At 35.1% G+C, this 19,105-nt stretch overlaps 1 protein-coding gene across 2 annotated transcripts in view; it reads right to left on the bottom strand.

Annotated features, from left to right (window-relative positions):
- LOC125159884 (poly(A) RNA polymerase GLD2) overlaps window positions 1-14,921 on the bottom strand; it is a 71,975-nt gene extending 57,054 nt beyond the window's left edge. For both annotated transcript variants that reach the window (XM_047848536.1, XM_047848537.1), the window contains exons 1-5: window positions 14,586-14,921; window positions 14,287-14,356; window positions 8,559-8,732; window positions 8,039-8,128; window positions 5,327-5,564 (exon numbers count right to left, since the gene is read on the bottom strand). In XM_047848536.1, the coding sequence (XP_047704492.1) occupies window positions 5,327-5,564; window positions 8,039-8,128; window positions 8,559-8,695 (465 nt within the window). In that variant the 5' untranslated portion in view covers window positions 8,696-8,732; window positions 14,287-14,356; window positions 14,586-14,921. The remainder of the gene's footprint in view (window positions 1-5,326; window positions 5,565-8,038; window positions 8,129-8,558; window positions 8,733-14,286; window positions 14,357-14,585) is intronic.
- Between the last annotated feature and the right edge of the window lie 4,184 nt (window positions 14,922-19,105).

Genomic DNA, 19,105 nt, shown 5'->3' with positions numbered 1-19,105 from the left:
CCTTTCCTCCAGTTCCAGAAAGCTTTTCTCTTACCTAAAGCCACCCATAAGCAAGATCCATGCCCTTCCTATCTTCTGAGGAATCTTATTCATGATTGTTCTTTTCCTGGCAGAATAGTCAATTTCCCCTCTCTCCACTAAATCTTTCCCCTAAACATTTATATGTGGTTCAAATAAAAATTTAAAAATTTAAAAAATCCTTTGCTACAACTTCAAATCTTTAGCTCCTCCACTTCACAGCCAAACTCCCCAAAACAGTTGTATATATTTTTAATTTCCATTTCTGTTTTCCCTTCCTTTCCTCAACCTATTTCAGTCTTGAATCCAGGCTCTCTTCTCTCCCTTAACAATCACATCCACACTCTTGGCTTCAATTACCATCTATATGCCAATGATTACCAAATGTACATTTCTAGTCAATACCTTTCTTCTGAATTCCAGATCTATAATATTAAACTATCATCTTTAATATCTAATGTGATGTTTCAAATACACATTAAAGACAAATGTCCACAGAATTGATGAGGCTCCTGTTTATCCTCCAATCCCTACTAAGCACACACACACACATAAATATTGCTACTCTTCCATTTTGTTCCATCTCAGTCAATGATACTACCATGAATCCATGTAGAAGCCTGAAATTCTCAGTATCTTCTTCTCTATCCAATTCAGTGGTTCTCAACCAGGAGCAATTCTACCCCAAGGTGAGACAGCAATGTCTGTAGACTTTTTTGTTTCTCATAATGGGATAAGTGGTATCTAGTGAGCTGAAAGCCAGGAGTGTTACACATTCTAAAATGAACAAGAACTCCTTGTGAAAGTAGGCCTGGATGACCTAATATAATCCATCACCAAATCCTATAAATTCAAATTCCCAAATAGAGCTTAAATCCATCAATTTCTCTTCCTAATGTGAAGTACTCTACAAGCACTTCATAATTCAAGGTATAATTCCCTTTCACCTAGAACAGAACACTACAATAACTTCCCTACATCTACCTTTACTCAAATTCATACAGTGAAGTCTCAGAATCATAACCTTCATGAGAAAGAAAAAGAATCCCTGAGTTTGGCTGTTGCACAGGTAAGAGTCCTTATGGATCTAACACAACTAAAAATAAGCCCCCACCTGTTTGTTTGCGTTCCTACTATATTGAGGGTTCCCACTCAATAAAACATCTCCCCGGCCTCAAACAGCTCTCTGCTGGTATATTTCTGTATCTACTTGTAGCAGCCTCACTGACTCAAGAGCTCCACTTTTAACTGCCTTGTTTCAGTGCCCTCCACAAGCCAATATCTCAACTCTATTTTGTATATTTTTAATATCCCCTGCAGCAGCATCCAGTCATACTAAGCCGCCTATCTGGTATGACCAAGTTATTTCCCAAGGTATCAATTATTACTCTTGATAGCATTCTGGTTACAAAAATGTTTAGATTTCAAATAATATGCTCCAGTCCTATTTTTCCATAGACCTATATTCTTAGTGTGTAATCTGCAGAAGATGAAGTTTCCCAAAAATTACAGATATTCCCATACTTCCAAAAATTCTTGTGGAGCACCTGGGTGGATCAGTCCGTTAAGTGTCCAAATTCAGCTCAGGTCATGATCTCGCAGATCATGGGTTTAAGTCCCACATTGAGCTCTGTGCTGACAGCTCGGATCTTGGAGTCTGCTTCAGATTCTGTGTCCCCCCTCTGCTCCTCCCCCACTTGTGCTCTGTCACCCTCTCTCAAAAATAAACATTTAAAAAAAATCAAACAAAACAAAACAAATGATTGGTTCCTCAACTAATTTATATGCCTCACATCTACGTTTCTTATCTCTGTTAGTAGTCCAAAATCAAAGCAGTGGAGACATCAAAGCCTCCCTCTCTCTCCCCTATATTCAGTGATTCCACACATTCTACCAATTTTCCTTATGCGTGGTCTTTCACATCTTTCCCACTACCATATGCCATAATTGAAAGCTTCCATGCCTCTCATCAAATGAATTTAATAGCTTTAAAGGTAATCACCCATCTTCCAGGCCCTCCTTATTCCAAGCTCAACTCCACTATACCACAAGAACCATCTTCCCCAAAATGTCAATCTGTGCTATTTCTCTACTCAAAAACCTTCAATGGCATTCCACTGGGCACTCAAGACCCCAAACCACTACTCCATTTTTTTCACACTGGACTTCCCATTCACTTCATACTGTAGCAGAGATAAACAGAGGTAAATGATAGAAACTATTGAGCACACTGCTGGCAAAGAAAGCCACTAAATATTAGCTATTACTTTCACAGATCACCTGGTGTTATAGTCAATTCTAAGAATGTCATCTCCCTACCCCTGATTTTAAACATCTTAAATTCTTCCTCTTTGTATTATTAGAGACAAAGGTCAAATCTTGGTTGTGTCAGTTACTAGCTGTGACCTTGAACAAGTTATTTAGCTTTCTGAGCCTCAGTAAAATTAGGATAATATCCATGTCATGGGGTTGTTGAAAAGACTAAATGATATAACATATGAATGCCTAGAAAAGGCATCAATAAGTGTTAGTTTTCTTTAAAAGTGTTCTCTTAAAGGATGAACACAAAACTAATTGCTTGCCTTCTTTCTCCCACAACTAGGCAGGTAGAGAGTAGCACTCAAAAAAATTTGCTTAACAAAATACATCTTTACCTTTCTGAAACAAATGCTTACTCCAAAAAACATGAGATATAAGAGATCTTTTTCTATGCTACTACGCACAGAAAAAGTTACTGATATGGAACCATACTTCACTAAATGATATATACTGACTAATGTAAATTATGTTATTAAATTTACTGACACTCAACATATACCTCGTCCACATGCAGAACTAGCAGTTATTTAGTTAGTTCCAATAGTTACCTATTATGACTATATAAATACATACAAAAAGACAGAAAGCTTCAATATTTATAAATTCCATAGAAAATGAGTCTGTATACATAATTAAAAACTCATAGTAAAAGATTCTTATATATTCACTAAAAGAATTTGTCAGATTTGACTTATACCATAGGCTTTTACATTATAGCATTGTAAGAGTTTCTTTAAAATGAGAAAGCAAAGAAAAGACAAAGAATGGAGGGAGGAGAGAAACAGTACCAAAACTTCTCAAGTTAGTCTTTTCCCATTTTACTTTGCCTCATCCTCCCTCCCACTCATTTTACCTAATTGCTTTTCTACTTCATATTAACAGAAGAATGATAGAATCTATTTAATAAATAGTGCTGGGACAACTGGACTAACAGCAAAAGAATGAAGTTGGACCCCTATTTCATATCATATTAAAACTCAAAATGGACCAAAGACCTAAATCTAAGAGCTAAAACTATAAAACTCTTAGAATAGCACATAGACATTAATCTTTGAGACCTTGGATCAGGCAATGGTTTCTTATATACGACACCAAAAGCTCAAGCAACCAAAGAAAAAGATAAATTGGACTTGGTTAAAATGAAAAGCTTTTGTGCTTCAAAGGACACCATCAAGAAAGGAAAAATACAAATCAAGAATGGGAGAATATACTTGCAAATCATATATAATGGTCTAATATTCAAAATATACAAAGAACTCTTACAGCTCAACAATAAAAAATAAATACTCCAATTAAAAAATGGGCAAAAGATCTGAATACACAAATGAAAAGATGACCAACATCATTAGTTATTAGAGAAATGCAAATCAAAATCACAATGAGATACCATTTCTTACCAACTAGGATGGCTATAATCAAAAAGTCAGACAATAACAAGTGTTGACAAGGATGCAGATAAATTGGAACACTCATACATTGGTGGTGAGAATGTAAAATGGTGCAGCCACTTTAGAAAACAATGGCAGCTCTCAAAAAGGTATACATAGAATTAGCACCTAACCCTCCAATTTCACTACTAGGCATACACCCAAAAGAAACAGAAACATGTCCATACAAACCTGTACACAGATTTTCATAGCAGCATTATTCAGAATAGCCAAAGAGAAGAAACAGCCCCAAAGCTGAGCAAATGATGAATGCATAAACAAAATACAATGGTGTATCTATACAGCAGAATATTATTCAGTTATAAAAAGAGACAAAGAACTGACACTTCTATGACATGGATGAACCTTGAAAATACACTAAGTTAAAAAAGCAAGACCACATAATGTATGATTCCACTTATACGAATGTCTAGAATAAGCAAATCCATAGAGATAAAAAAATCAACTGGTGGCAACCAAGGGGGGCAGGTGGTAAGGGACAGGAAGGTCAGGGACGGGGAAGGGACTGGTACCGGGTACATGTTTCTTCTGGGGACGATGAAAGCATACTAGAATTAGAGAGTGGTGATCACTGTACAACTGTGTGAATATACTAAAAACTGAACTGTATACTTAAAAAGAGTGAATTTTATGATACAATGAAAGAATGATGACGGAATAAAAAGCAGCACAACTAAAGAATGAACCAAGTGCTCCTTTTTTGATCCAACATTTTCTATACATTTACAACATTCTAGACCTATGCTGGTTGCCAGGAACCCACAGATGAGTAAAACAAAGTCACTATACTCCCTTCAGGATCATTCTCCTTAGCCTACAGATGTCAGTATTTCTTAAAAGTGGAGCAGCTTTGAAAATGTAAAAACAGCAAAATGTAATCCACAGACAAGCCAAGAGAACACAGATATTTACATTGTAAACTCTTCTAAATTACCTAAAATTATTTGGGGGTAGGGGGTAAATATGCTTCTAATATTAGTGTTAAATAACTCATTGTTCCCCAATGCTGATAATGTCATTTTCCAAGAATTATTAAACAGCTTTATTTCATTTATTGGAAATGCTTTTTACAAATGTTTCTGATAGATCTTTCTGCATCATATCACTCTGATTGTATCAATTTCTCCATGACTCCTGGATTCGCTATTTTTGACATTCAAAAACTTCATGACGAACACAAACCTCCCAAAAGGAAATGCTTTTTGACATTTATAATAACCATCTGAAAATGTGTTTCTCTAAAATAAAAATAAGTAACAGTAGAGTTCTCTAAACTAAGAAATCAAATGTTTTGAGTTCTAATCCAGATTTTTACGTATCAGAGAAAATCTGATTTCCTGATATGAAAGCTACACTTCCATAAAAGAAAAGCTAACAAAAATCAAAAAATCAAATTTAGACAGAAAACTAGGTTGAATAGTTTAAACAGTGCAAGAAGACATATTCTATTTAATCCAAAACATTAGATATTTCTGATGTTTTTAATACATTATTTATATCAACTTTCCAAAAGGTAAAACTAAAATCTATATTATTATTACCTTATCTTTGGCCTCAGGCAGTGTGATTTCTCTAGGTTCTAAAAATGGTATTTCTCGAAAAGGTGGAACACATCTGACTATATCTGGTACATAGTGTGTATGAAACAATGGCGGCATTGAGTATCTTCTTTCACCTGATAAAGGCACTATGTGGTTAACTAGAGTTGGCTCTTGGTGGGGTGAATGGAAACGCTGCCGTTTACCGTCAAGAGGAAGGTTTTTTTCATCGCTTAATCTCCTGAAAACAAGCAATATACCTTAGTAATTAAAGATATAACTTTCTAATGACAGAAAACAATTAAAACTATAAAAATAACAAATGCCAATATTGACTCTTTCAGCAGGGCCACATTATTAGTTCTATGTGAATCTTAAAATATTCATTTTGAGCACAAGAGAAGCCTTAGAAAGACACCTTAGGAAAAATGCATACTGATAATGTGTGTGTACGTATGTGGATGTGTGTATACATGTACGCACATATGTATGTATATATATGCATATATATAATTTATAGAATATATATGTATATATTTTTAAACCTATACACTATATATATCAGGGTTAGTCTCCTGCAGAACTATCCCAATATTTTATCTCAGCAGTTAAAACTTTGGAGGAAAACTTCCATTCATAGAAACACTGACAATAAAACCCAAATTCTAAAGAATGAGAATAAAATTAAGTGAACTGAGTGTTACATAATTAAAAAGGGTCTTTAAGTCCACCTATATTCTGGTTCATCAGTTGGAAAGATCATATTAAAAAGCTATAAAGACACTGAACAACTAAAGAAATATGAAAACTAACTGCATTTCACATAACAGTATTGTATTAATGTTAAATTTCTTGGGCATGACTAATGTATTTTGGTTATATAGGAAAAGATCCCTGTTCTTAGCAGGAATGCACTGATGTACAGTGAAATGATGTCTACAATTTTTCATCACGGTTCAGGAAAAAAAAAAGTAGGAATAAAGAGAAAGAGGCAAAAAAATCAAATGAAGCAAAACTTTAATGGACCTAGGTAAACAGCATACAGATGTTCACTGTACTATTCTTTAAATTTTTCTGGAGGCATAAAATTTTTCAAAATAAAAGCCAGAATGAAAATAATTATTTGTCTAAAAAAAGATATTTACTTCATTGATATATTAAGTTTGTTCATACAGACAATACTTCCGGCCATGGGAAATGGTCCAACTACTGGGTCACGGCCATCCAAAGGTTTTTTTATTGTAATACCCCAGTAGGATTACACCAACTCCTCTCTCCTTGACCCCCAAAATAAGTAGAACTCCTACTCACAAGTAAAAGTGTACAGTACTAAAAACCTAAGAGTATATTTAATATCTGCTAACATAAAAGTGACTTAGCTTTATATGCTGCTTCTCTTGAGAATGTCAATTTTAGTTTTTAAAGTACAACTATGAGCCAATGGAATTTGTTTTCATTTGTGATTCACAAACTGGCTATCCAGGCAATTTCAAAAAAATTAAAATCTCAATTAAAGCCAATACTTTTGGCATCATTATAAAGCCTTCCACAATGATAACTTTGAAGAACAACTCACAGTGCTTTGAAGCACAAGATCTAGAGCCGGACTACCTGGGTCCAAATCCTAAGTGTGCCTCTACCTGAATAACTAGTTGCTTAACCTCTGTTTCATCTTTCTCAACAGAAGAGGGATAACAGTACTCATCTCATAAAGTTTTGTGAAACTTAAATCATTTGTAAACTCCACAGAACGCTACTACATGAATGATCAATAATTCTTAGTTAGTGTTATTTTTAATCGGACATAAATTTATGGAATGTTCATATAGGCATGCAGCAGCTATATCTTGCAAATACTGCCAAACCTTATTTTAATAATCATCTCTAAAATTCTATTATAATTACTTTGTGGTACATCAATTTCTTCTAATTGGTTAAAATTAGTTGACTCTGACTTCTCTATAGAAAGCTTTAAACATGCAGAAATTTTTACCATAATAATATATATTACAGAACCTTAGGTGTGTAAGATTTAGATAAATTGAATAGTGAATTTTACTAGAAAGAAGATATTATGGGCTGAACTGTGTCCCCTCAAAATTCTAATGGTTGAGCAGTACCTCAAAATTTGACTGTTTTGAACATCCAGCCTTTAAAGAACTTAAAATGGTGTCATTAAAAGTAGGCCCTAATCCAATATGACTAGTGTCCTTAGAAGTAGAGATTAGGACACAGAAAACACAGAGATGCCCGTGTAGGACACAGAGAAGGCAGCCATCTACAAGCCAAGGAGGGAGGTCTCAGAAGAAAACAAACCTGCCAACACCTTGATCTGGGACTTCTAGCCTCCAGGATTGTGAGAAAATAAATTTCTGTGCAAGCCACCCAATCAGTTGTACTTTGATATGGCAGCCCCAGCAAACTAATTCAGAAAACAATCTAATTTAGTTAAAATCTCAATTAAAAGTAGTCTTCTGAAAAATGTGGCTTCATTCCATCTAAAATTTGCAATGGCAGTAATAAATCAACAAAAGTATCCCTAAAATTTTTTAAATTTAATATAAAAGTTTCAAAATTTTGTCACAGGAATGACTTCACAGGTTCCAGAAAATAAAATTTAGGGCATAATGTCCACACAATCTGAATACAAGAAACACTCGGCTACAGTTCAGAGAAATGCAAACTTTTCTTTTAAAATAATTAAGAAGTACTTACTTCCTTCCTCGAAATAACGGAGAAGTTGAGGTCTGTATTGGACTGACATTTCCATATGTCAACTGCTGTAATGACACCGCTCTTGACAAACTACCAAAAACACATAAAGAACAATAGTAATAAACATTTTTCCCTTAAACAAAAAAGCAATTTCATGAAAAACTAAATATTTCACTGATCAGAAAAAACAATACAATGACCTTTTTTATTATTGTTTTAGAGACAGCGCAAGTGAGCATGAGTGGGGTAGGGCACAGAGGGAGAGAGAGAGAATCTTAAGCAGACTCCATGCTCAGCATGGAGCCCAACGTAGCAACTCAATCCCACAATAGGATCATGACCTGAGCCAATATCAAGAGCCGGTTACTCAACCAAATGAGCCACCCAAGCACCCCAACAATGACAGTTTTTTTAACTTCAAACATTTCATATAAAAATGAAACATATAAACATATAAAAATGTTCTCAATTAGAACACAAAATTTACAAATGATATGGGCCAAAATAACACCATACTTACTCTGTATTCTGAAAGTTGAACTGTGCATCTATAAGCTGCTGGTGTGAATAAAGAGTTGGTGACAGGGTGAAGAAATTATTATGTTGTTGATGGTTTGGGGTGAAAGGCGGGCGACCCAAAATTGAGTTTGGGAACATGCTCTTGTTCACTAAAAGTGAACATGTATTCTTCTACCTAGGATAGTTTTAAAAGACAAATTATTATATCTTGAAAATACTGAACTCCGTAATAACTAATATCTATTATTTAAAACAATTATTTACCAAGTTATGAATTTTACTTACAAAGTTATTTCAAAAGTTTTAACAGATCTCGTAAGTCCCACTACAGGTAACCAAAAACTTGTTAATAATGAATTTTAAATCTAGATTAAGAATATCATGCAAATGATAAAAAAAAAAAATGCAAGTTTCTAAATTGTGATGTATTTAACCTCATATCAACAGATCTTTCAGAAATCAAGTTATCACCACATACTGTGATAATAAAAAAGACACCACTCAGGACAGACATTTAATGAAGCCATACAGATTCTTACATTTATACCCAGTTGAATTTATTCAAAGGTATAAACCATAATATGACAACCTGATTCTTAGGATATAGATCTTACACATCTTCTTACAGATCAACTCAAACAAAGGAAGGAATCCGTACTGCCTAATACCTATAAAATTCTGAGATTTCCTTCAAAGTCTAAATAATTTATATAAAGGACGTCACATAAAAGAGAGCCTGTTCCACAGCAATGGGGAAAACATACATAACAGTCCCCCCTTACCCACAATTTCACTTTCTGTGGTTTCAGTTATCTGTGGTCAACCATGGCACAGAAGCAGATGATCCTCCTTCTGACATATCGTCAGGTCAATAGTAGCCAGCCTAACACTATGTCATAATACACACACCATTCACCTCACTTCATATTATCATATGGGTATGTTATCATCTACATCATCACAGAATACAATATAATTAAGATATTCCAAGAGACAACATTTACAAAACTTTTACTGCAGTATAGTAATATAATTGTTCTATTTTATTATTAATTGTACTTTATAAACTTTATCGAAGGTACGTATATACAGGAAAAAACGTAGTATATATAGGGTTCGGTACTACCGACAGTTTTAGACATTCCCTGGGGGTCTTAGTATGTCTCCTGTGTGAATAAGCAGGGGAACTATTGTACAAAGCAATCAGAACCATTCACTGACCCAGGCAGGAGAGATTTATACTTTGCAATGACTGATCCCAAAGGCTACAAACTTACAAAGAGTAGGGCAAAGTAACAAACAAATCAAGTATTAAGTAAAATCAACAAAGTGAAAATAGGATCCCCAGCCCACCCTCCCAATGCAGGCAATCAGAAAACCCATTTATGGTACTGGGAAAGAAACCAAATGACATGGTAACCAGAGAACCTATAATATAGTAACAGTTTTCCACGAAGAAAAAGTTCAGCCTGCTAGCAAACTACAGTAAAGTCTACTACTAAACTGCCCACCCATGCACACAGAGCTTCCAATTTGATTTCTAGGAACTCTCACTTAAAATAAACATTCAAGGATCACCATAAGAGAAAAAAGATCCAGGAATAAACAAAAACAATTCCAAGAGCAAGATAAATATATTAATTAATTAATCAAAGCAAAAAAACACCAGAAAACAATATACTGTTTAAAAAGCAGAAAAGGCTCTTCGAAATTATAAAATTAAAAGCAGAAACACCGAGTAGAAAGTTAAAAGAACACTGAGGAAATCTCTTAGAATAAAAAGGAAAAACTAGTAAAGGCAGAAAGGAGGCAGGACAATAAGAGAAAAAAATATAAGAGAATCAAACTATATGGTCCATCATCCAACATAACAGAAGTTCCTGTAGAAGAGAGAAAACACACAGAAGGAAATTATCAAATAAACAAAACAATAAAATGTCCAGGACTGAAAAAAACCAATCCTGAGATTTAAAGGACCTAATGAGCACAAAGCGCACCTTAAAAAATGTATGTACCAAGGTATATTACGGTAAGATTTCAGAACATAAGGAAAAAGAAACTTATATTACAGAAGAGGAAAATGTTATAAATAAAGAGCTGACAATCAAAATGACTTTAAAATCCTCAATAGCAACAGAGGAAACTACAAGACAATGAAGTTAGCGCCTTCAAGTCTCTGCAGGAAATGCTCTCAAGCTACAATTCTATACCGAGCCATACTATCACTGCAAGGGAGAATAAAAACATGTTCAGACATGTCAAGTATCAAAAAAACAAAACAAAACAAAAAACCTGGGATCTAGGAAAAGGGAGACCTGCTGTAGGGCAGAGACAAAGTAATTCCCCAGAACAGTGGTGAAGGAAAGCTACCAGCTTAAATTAGAGCAAGATGAAGGGTTTCAAGAAGAGACCCAAGGAGAAAAAAACTTAGAACTTTACTGGCAGTTTACCTGATATATTTGACCAGAGAGGAGCAAAAATAATCACACAAACAAAAAAGTAGCAAGTTAAAAAGAAATTACCTAAACACACACACACACACACTCAAAAGGTCATATAAAAAAGGATATATAATCATTATCTATTTGGTTCTCACAATAACACAAACATTAAAAATATCAATCTAAACAAAATTGTAACATATTACATATCTATTTCATATATTTATTTAAAGATTACGTATATTATTAAAATATGCTATATATATTTACATGTTCATATACAGTACAATTTAATGATAAAGGAGGCTACATTAAGGTGCTGAATTCTAATTTTCAGTAGATGTCAATTTTAAAAACAAGCCATAGAAGTGTTTGAAGAATAACAGAGGAAAATAACACTTAACCATCTAAAAGAAATAATAGCTGCCTCTGGGTATTGAGACCAGATGGTTGGAAAAACTGGTGGAGAAAACAGTATAGAAAAAGAGAAAGATCTGTGAAGAAACTAATAAATCACTCATACACACTTTGTTCCTTGCTTTTTTTCAATTTTGCAAGACTAAAGTTCCAAGGATGTACACAGATAATGAATGAGATTCACTAGGCCAAGATTTATAATGGATTGTGAATAAGAGTCGTGGGATCCCATCAGATCTCATCCCAAGTGCCCGACTCTCTAATCTGAACCAGAGACAAGGTGTTACCTCCATAAAACAAGAGTTCATCAACTCCCTTCAGCAGGTCTGTATCTCATTACAGGATACTTTTTTTTTTTTTTTTTAAATCATTCCTATCATAACTGCTAACCCGTACTCCCTGATTTTCACTGCTCAAAGGAAATGGAAAATATCTTGAACCAAGCAGGATTCTGGACAATCCTTTATTAAAAGTACATGTAATAATCACAGAATGCCAGATTCAAGACTAGCAACTAAAGCCATGTTCTAGCCTTTGTCTGGGTTCATGCTCTTTTCTTTCTTGACTTTCTTTATTCTGTTTCCGTAACCCAAACTCCCACAAAACATAACTCCTATTTCATAAGATTCATGAGAAAATAACATTAAATATAATTGATTAAATGAATTTTGCTTGATATTTCATTTTCTTGGAATATAGATACTACTGATCAAACAAGGGAAGGAATCTGTATTCAGAAAGCTAAAATTAAAATGTTCTATTTTCAGATTTATTTAAATCAATTAATAGTTAAAATTCTAGACACTTTGTTTACATCAATATGCTTATGTTTTTCCTCTGGACCCAAATAAAGCCCCATACACATGCATTAAGACTTGAAAACCCAAAATGACAAAACAGTGTAGACCTCACCTTATTTCTATGCCATGACATGATAAGATCCAAAACAAGAACAAGTCAAAAGATGTCTTGTGGCCCACAAATACTCTACAAAGCTAATGACCAAATTATCCAAGGTTTAAAAGCTTACAGTGGTGATTCCAGAGCCAAAAGTTTACCTAAGGCAGGTATCTAGTTCAGCCTATCCCAAATTCCCAGATAAGCAACTGAAGCTTTTGGAGTTCCTCCAAAACAAAGTATCTGTCAGGTTCTCCTCAGTATGAATCTTGGCCCTGAAGTATGGCTTCAACAAGGCCAGCCCTCACAGTCAGATCATTCCTAGGGAAAGTAACCAATGGCATTCACTGCTCCCCAACATGGGCATCCTGCATGACCATCTAGAAATCAGGAAGTAAACCAAAAGGCATGAATTTCAATTCCTCTTTCTAATATTTTTATAATACATTTCAACAGTGATTTTGATGAAGATAAATAATATAAATAATCCAAAAATAATCATCCATCAAAAACAATATGAGGAATCATTTTTTAAACAGAATATAGAGCTTTAGAGTATAAAATCCGACACACCTATTACCATAGAATTAAAGAGACCACCACAAAATTTTGTATCTTTTTCTTTATACTCTGAATGAAAGGCTCCTTCAGTAAGTCTATTTGATGATCTACATAAAACACGATTCCACATCAACTCTGATAGCAGGGATAAGAAATTCTACAATAAAGAAAGAAAATCCAGATTATTGCTGGTATCTTATTTTCCTTAGCTTTAAAGTTATTGGCTTCTCAATGCTCGTGACAATAAAATAGGATGATATAGGAACTTCTGAAGATGTGTTTTAAAACCGTTGCATGGTTAAGGAAAGAATCTTAAAGTTGCTTCTAGACTAAGGTTGACATAATGGGAAATTATATACGTTTATTTGTAAATAATCATACAGGAGACAAGGGTGTACAGGAGTGCTTTACAAAGTAATTCCTAGTGATATGGTATTTGGTCCTGTAACTCACAACCTGGAATTTCTGTCCTAAATTTGACTCTTCTCCAACCAATTAGAGAACTTTCAAGGTTACATAATTCCTTCCATAATCAGGATTCCCTGGAAAGCAGAATCTCCCCAGTATAAAAACCAAAAGCCAGAACTATGGCAACTAAATCAAGTTATCTGTCCACTTTGTCCAAATGCCTTTGACCTCCTAAACTCCTTATCTCCACAACGCAAAAAGTCCAAATCCTATATCCTGCTCACCCACTGTCAAAACTACTTGCGAGTTTTGAAAAGGACATTCCTTTTGATTAGGAATTAGATACCAACCCAGAGCTAAAAAAAAAAAAAAAAAAAATCTTGTCATGTGGTTTGAAATGGCCATTTCTTAAATGACTGATAAATGGCCTGTTCCACCTAAAGCCTGTATGAAAGAGCATTTCCAGACCAGACATAATTGGAGCCATCACACCAACAAAATAATGTTACTACCACTGGCTAAATATTGTGAGCCTCTTCGCTGTACGTATTAAAAGCCTTGTGTAATAAACCGTCCAAGACAGAATTTACAAGAAGAGTATGTTACCTGTAATACAAAACACAGATTTAGTGTTCAGTTATGATCTTCCCTCACAAAATCACACACCACATATCGTCAACAAGTTCCCATTTCGCCTGAGTTTTAGTTTCTCTGTTTCTTTTCGGCTCACCCTATTGGTATCCGCAATCTAAGTACGTAATTCCTATTTTAAACAAAGAGCTGAAGGAGAGAAAAGACGGTATTTGGATAATCAAGAAATTGTGAGACACATAAACCCCATCGTGCTCTGGCCTAGACAGATGATGAGTCTACCAAGGCTGACCGGGAAATGAAGGGTACAACAATCTGACAGAGTCCTAGACTGAGCACTTCCCTGGAAAGTGAAGAACTGAGGCCCCTTTGATCAAAAGCCTTACATTTTAAATACTTAATCCAGATGTTTACCTTATTTTTTCACCACCCTCTGAAACTCCATGCAGGGGTCCCAACACGGTCTTCCTCTTTTGCTCCTAGACTGAGAACGGGGCGCGAGGAAAGGAAACGAGTGGAAAAAGTAAGCGGTCCTAAGATTCTTCAGAAAAGTGCAGCAGCCTTGGGGCCGCCCATACGTCTGGGACGTCTAAGAAAGATCGCCGGAACTTCCCACGCAAACATAACAGTGCGGTTTGAGGAAAAGTTCCCCGAGCCCCGCCCCCGACCTGGGCCTACACCATTGCGTCCCTTTCCGAAGCCCCCTAACTCACAGGTCTCCTCGGGGAAGGGCTAAGCAGGGCCTACTGGTACTGCCCGCCCAGGAGCTCCAAGGCCGGAGCAGCGAGAGCCCGGCGCGCTCGGTTGTCGCTTTCGCCGCAGCCAAAGCAGATAGCGGCCCGCGTAAAAGCTAGGCCTGGCTCCGGATCCGGATCGCAACCTAAACCCCGGGCTCGGCGGCCGGGGAGGAGCGACACAAGAAAAGGCAGGGCCAGCAAGGGTGTGGGAGGTTCGGGGCGGTGGCAAGAAGCGGAAGACCAAAAAGTCACCGAAAAAGCGGCGTAGAAAGCCCTGTCAGAAACACCCGGAAGACTGTCGCGACCCGGATGGGAACAGCGAGCAGGGAGCGAAAGGTCACACTTCCGGCGGCCTCCCCGCCCGCCCCAGCAAGTGCTTTGCTTGAGTGCGCAGGCGCACAAATGCTACGGTCTGGGTTAGGACGGAGGTGGCTGTTCAGCAGCTGCGAGCGCGAATGTGGAAGGGCTAGGCCTGCCCTGAGACAAGAGGGATCAGGCAGTCGGCGGTGGCCGGGCCGCGTTGTTCGGCTCTGGGCCGCGTCCGAGCTAATGCACAACGACTCCTGTGCACTTTTTAAAAAGTTAAGCACTTTTTACGGGTCCTTCGTGTCTCAGCTGGATGACTCCGCCCGAGAGGAGCTTTTCCTGACCCAGCTTTCCCTCACTCTTTTGCACTGATCTGTATTAAGTTTGGGTTATTTTCCTCCCTCCAGTGAAATGAAAGCAGCTTGGGGCTGAAATGCCTTATTGATCTCTACAGCCTGGACTCGGCGCCCTGTCCTTAATAATAGCTAACATTCCCTTATTCAACAAATATTTAATATTTCTACTGGAATGAACTTTGGTGGTGGTGAAAATATCAACGTTGTTGGATTTGTTAATGTAAATCTGTTAACAATATACCTTTATTTTCTTTTTAATTCCTGTAGAAGAATTTCTCATTTCTGAAGTTGGTAATTTGTATCCTCGTTCTTTTTTCCTGATCATTCTGGAGAGAGGCTTATCAACTTTACTGATCTCAAATCCCAAAGCCATCTTTTGCTTTCAAAGATTATATTTATTGTTTGTTTCCTATTTACTGATTTCTTCTCTTAGGTTTATTTCCTTTCTTTTGCTTTTTTTTTTTTTTAAGTTTTTTTTTTAATTTACTAGTTTTTTAACTTGGAAACTGAGATCACTGATTACAGATGTTTCTTCTTTTGTAACTCAGTCCTGCTTTAACTACATCTCACACGTTTTAGTATATTTAATATGTTTAATATTAATGTTTAATATGTTTAATATATTATGTTTTCATTTTCCTTCATTTCAAAATACTTTCTAATTTCCCCATAGATTTTTTTCTTTGACTCGTGGTTTATATGTAAGTGTATTATGTTGTCTCCAAAAATTGAGGAATTTTCCAGACATCTTTCTGTTACTGATTTCTAATTCAATTCCATTATTTAATAATCCAGTTAAAATACTTTCCATAATTTGAATCATTTTCAACTTACTGAGACTTATTCTGTGACTCATAATATAGTCTGCCTTGGTAAATATTCAATGTGCATTTAAGATGAATGTGTATTGATACAATTATTGGGTGAAATGTTCTACAAATATCAATCACATCAAATTGGTTGATACTATTGTTCAAATCTTCTAAATCCTAGAGGATTTAGAATATGTTTTTTGTCTACTTACCCGATTAATTATTGAGAGGAGTATTGAACTCTCCAACTATAATTATGGATTCTTCTAATTCTACTTGTTCTATCAGGTTTGCCCCATGTATTTTGAACTCTGCTGTTAGTTGCATAAACTATTTTTTGCATTTGTAATTGTTCTATTATTTTTTTAATATAATTTATTGTCAGGTTAACTAACATACAGTGTGTACAGTGTGCTCTTGGCTTCGGGATTTTGTTCTGTTATTTAGATTAATTTATCCTTAATGAAATTGATTGTGAAAAGTATTTTCTCATTATGAAATGATCTATTTTATAAATCATCCACTTTATAAAATCTCTTTTTCTCCTGGTAATATTTTTTTGCTCTAAAGTGTACTTTCTCTGATGGTAATGTAGCCACTCCAGCTTTCTTTTTTTGTAGAGTTAACAAGATGTATTTTTAAAAGAAAACTTCCAATTCTGCCAAAGTCCTCCTGGTACTCAAACCCAAGAGGTTACAAGAAAACTACAGACCAATATACTTATAAACAGACGCAGAAATTCTTAACAAAATTCCTGCTGTTTTTATTCTAATATATGTAAGAAAGATAACACATCATGACCAAAAGGGGAATTATCCCAGCAATTAGGTTGAATTAATAGAAAATCAAACACTATAATTCACTATATTAACTAAGAAAAATTGTATCATCATTTTAATAGATGCAGCAAAAGCACTGGACAAAACCCAATATCCATTCCTAGGAATTCAAGGAAACTTCTTCAACTTGATAGAAAGCATCTATAAAAAGCACCATACTTAATGGTAAAGAACTAAATGTTTTCAGCAAAGATGAGGAACAGGGCAAGGATTTCTGTACTCACCACTTCTTCAGCATTGTAGTAGGGGGTCTAGCCTGTTAAATGGGCAAGAAAAAGATATAAAAGGCATCCGAATTGAAAGCAAAAAGTAAAACTGGTTTTATTTGCAGATAATATGATCTGTGGTGAAAATCCTACAGAATCTACAAAAGCTACTGGAACTGTTAATGAGATCGTCAAGATCACAGGATATAAAATCAATATACTAAAGTCAGTTGTATTTGTATTATGCTAACAATACACAATCTGAAATTGGAATTTAAAATATCATTTAAACTAGCATCAAAAATGTGAAATATATCAGATAAGTGTGATAAAAGATATTCAAGTGGTACACTGAAAATACAAAATATGCTGACAGAAATGTAAGAAGACACACGCAGAAAGATATACCATGTTCATGGTTTAGAAGAGCCAAGACTTTAAAAATGTCAGTTCTTCTCCAAATTAATCTGTAAATTCAATACAATCCCGATCAAAATCCCAGCAGGCTTTTTTAGTAATTGACAAAAGGATTCTAAAATTTATATGGAGAGGCAAAGGACCTAGAACAACCAAAACAACTTTGAGAGTGAAGAGCAAAGTTGCAGAACTTACACTAAATTACCTGATTTCACTATTTACTATAAAGCTACATTAACCCAGAAGATATAGTATTGGTGTAAAGAAAGAGAAACAGATCAATAAAACTGACCAAATCCTATTCAGTGAAACTGAATAGAGTTTTTAAAAAGTGCCAAAGTTGTTGATTTCAACAAAGGACAGAGGCAATTCAGTAATTGTGACTGTATTAGTGACTTCACTAATAATGCTGAAACATTTGGGTGTTCATAGGTGAAATGAATAAATTAATTAATTAGTTAAATATTGTGATGGAAGTTAAATATTGTGTGGGAAAACACAAAATGGGTCATACATCTAAACATAAAACTTAAAGCTTGTGGAAGAAAACAGGGAAAAATAACTGTGAACTTAGGCTAAACAAAGATTTCTTGGGTATAATACCTAAAGCACTATCCTTAAAAGACAAAAAGTAATAAATTGAACTTCATCATTCAATAGTTAAAAGAAATTAACTATTTCTTTAAAGGACACTAAGAAAATGAAAAAACTAGCCAAAAACCGAAGAAAATATTTAGAAATCACATATCTGATAAAGAATTTGTATCCAGAATGTATATTTTGAAAATCTCTCATACCTCCAAAACAAAAAACAAAAAATTCTCATATCTTAATAAGAAAATGAGCAACCCAATAAACAATTGAGCATAAAGTTTAAATAGACACTTCACCAGAGAGGTCATATAAATGGCAAATAAGTGCATGAAAAGATACTCAACATCATGAGTAATTAGAGAATATACAAATTAAAACCACAGTGAAATATCACCACCTACCTATTTCATGGTAAAATGAAAAAGACTAGCCATACCAACTATGGTTGCAATGTGGAGTGATTGGAACTCTCATAACCACTAATGAGAATGTGAAATGTTACATCCTCTTAGGAAAATTCTTCGGCGATTTCTTAAAAAGTTAAATGTATATTTACATGTGACCTAGACATTACACCCCTAGATATATATCCAAAAGAAATGAAAGCATTTGTTTATACAAAGACTTGTACACACGTCATAGCAATTGTGTTCATAATAGGCAAGAACTGGAAACAACACAAATGTCTGCCAACAGGTAAACGAATAAATAATTCATGATATATCCATACAATGGAATACTAAGAGTAAAAACAAATTTACTTTTGATATACTTGCAACATGGTTAATCTCAATTATGATCAGTGAAAGAAATTGAGCAAAAAATAGTACAAACTGTATGATCCCATTCACATAAAATTCCAGGACATGAAAACTAATCCTTAGAAAAGAAGTCAGTGGGAGCCTGGAGAATGAGTTGGGGTGAAGGGTTGAATGTAGGGAGAATGTAGAAGGGAGAGAATATAGA

The sequence above is a fragment of the Prionailurus viverrinus genome, unplaced genomic scaffold, assembly GCF_022837055.1.
Source record: "Prionailurus viverrinus isolate Anna unplaced genomic scaffold, UM_Priviv_1.0 scaffold_80, whole genome shotgun sequence".
NCBI classification, from domain to species: Eukaryota; Metazoa; Chordata; class Mammalia; order Carnivora; family Felidae; genus Prionailurus; species Prionailurus viverrinus.
Note: the sequence above shows the minus strand (reverse complement) of the source record. Positions and strands in the feature narration are given on the sequence as shown.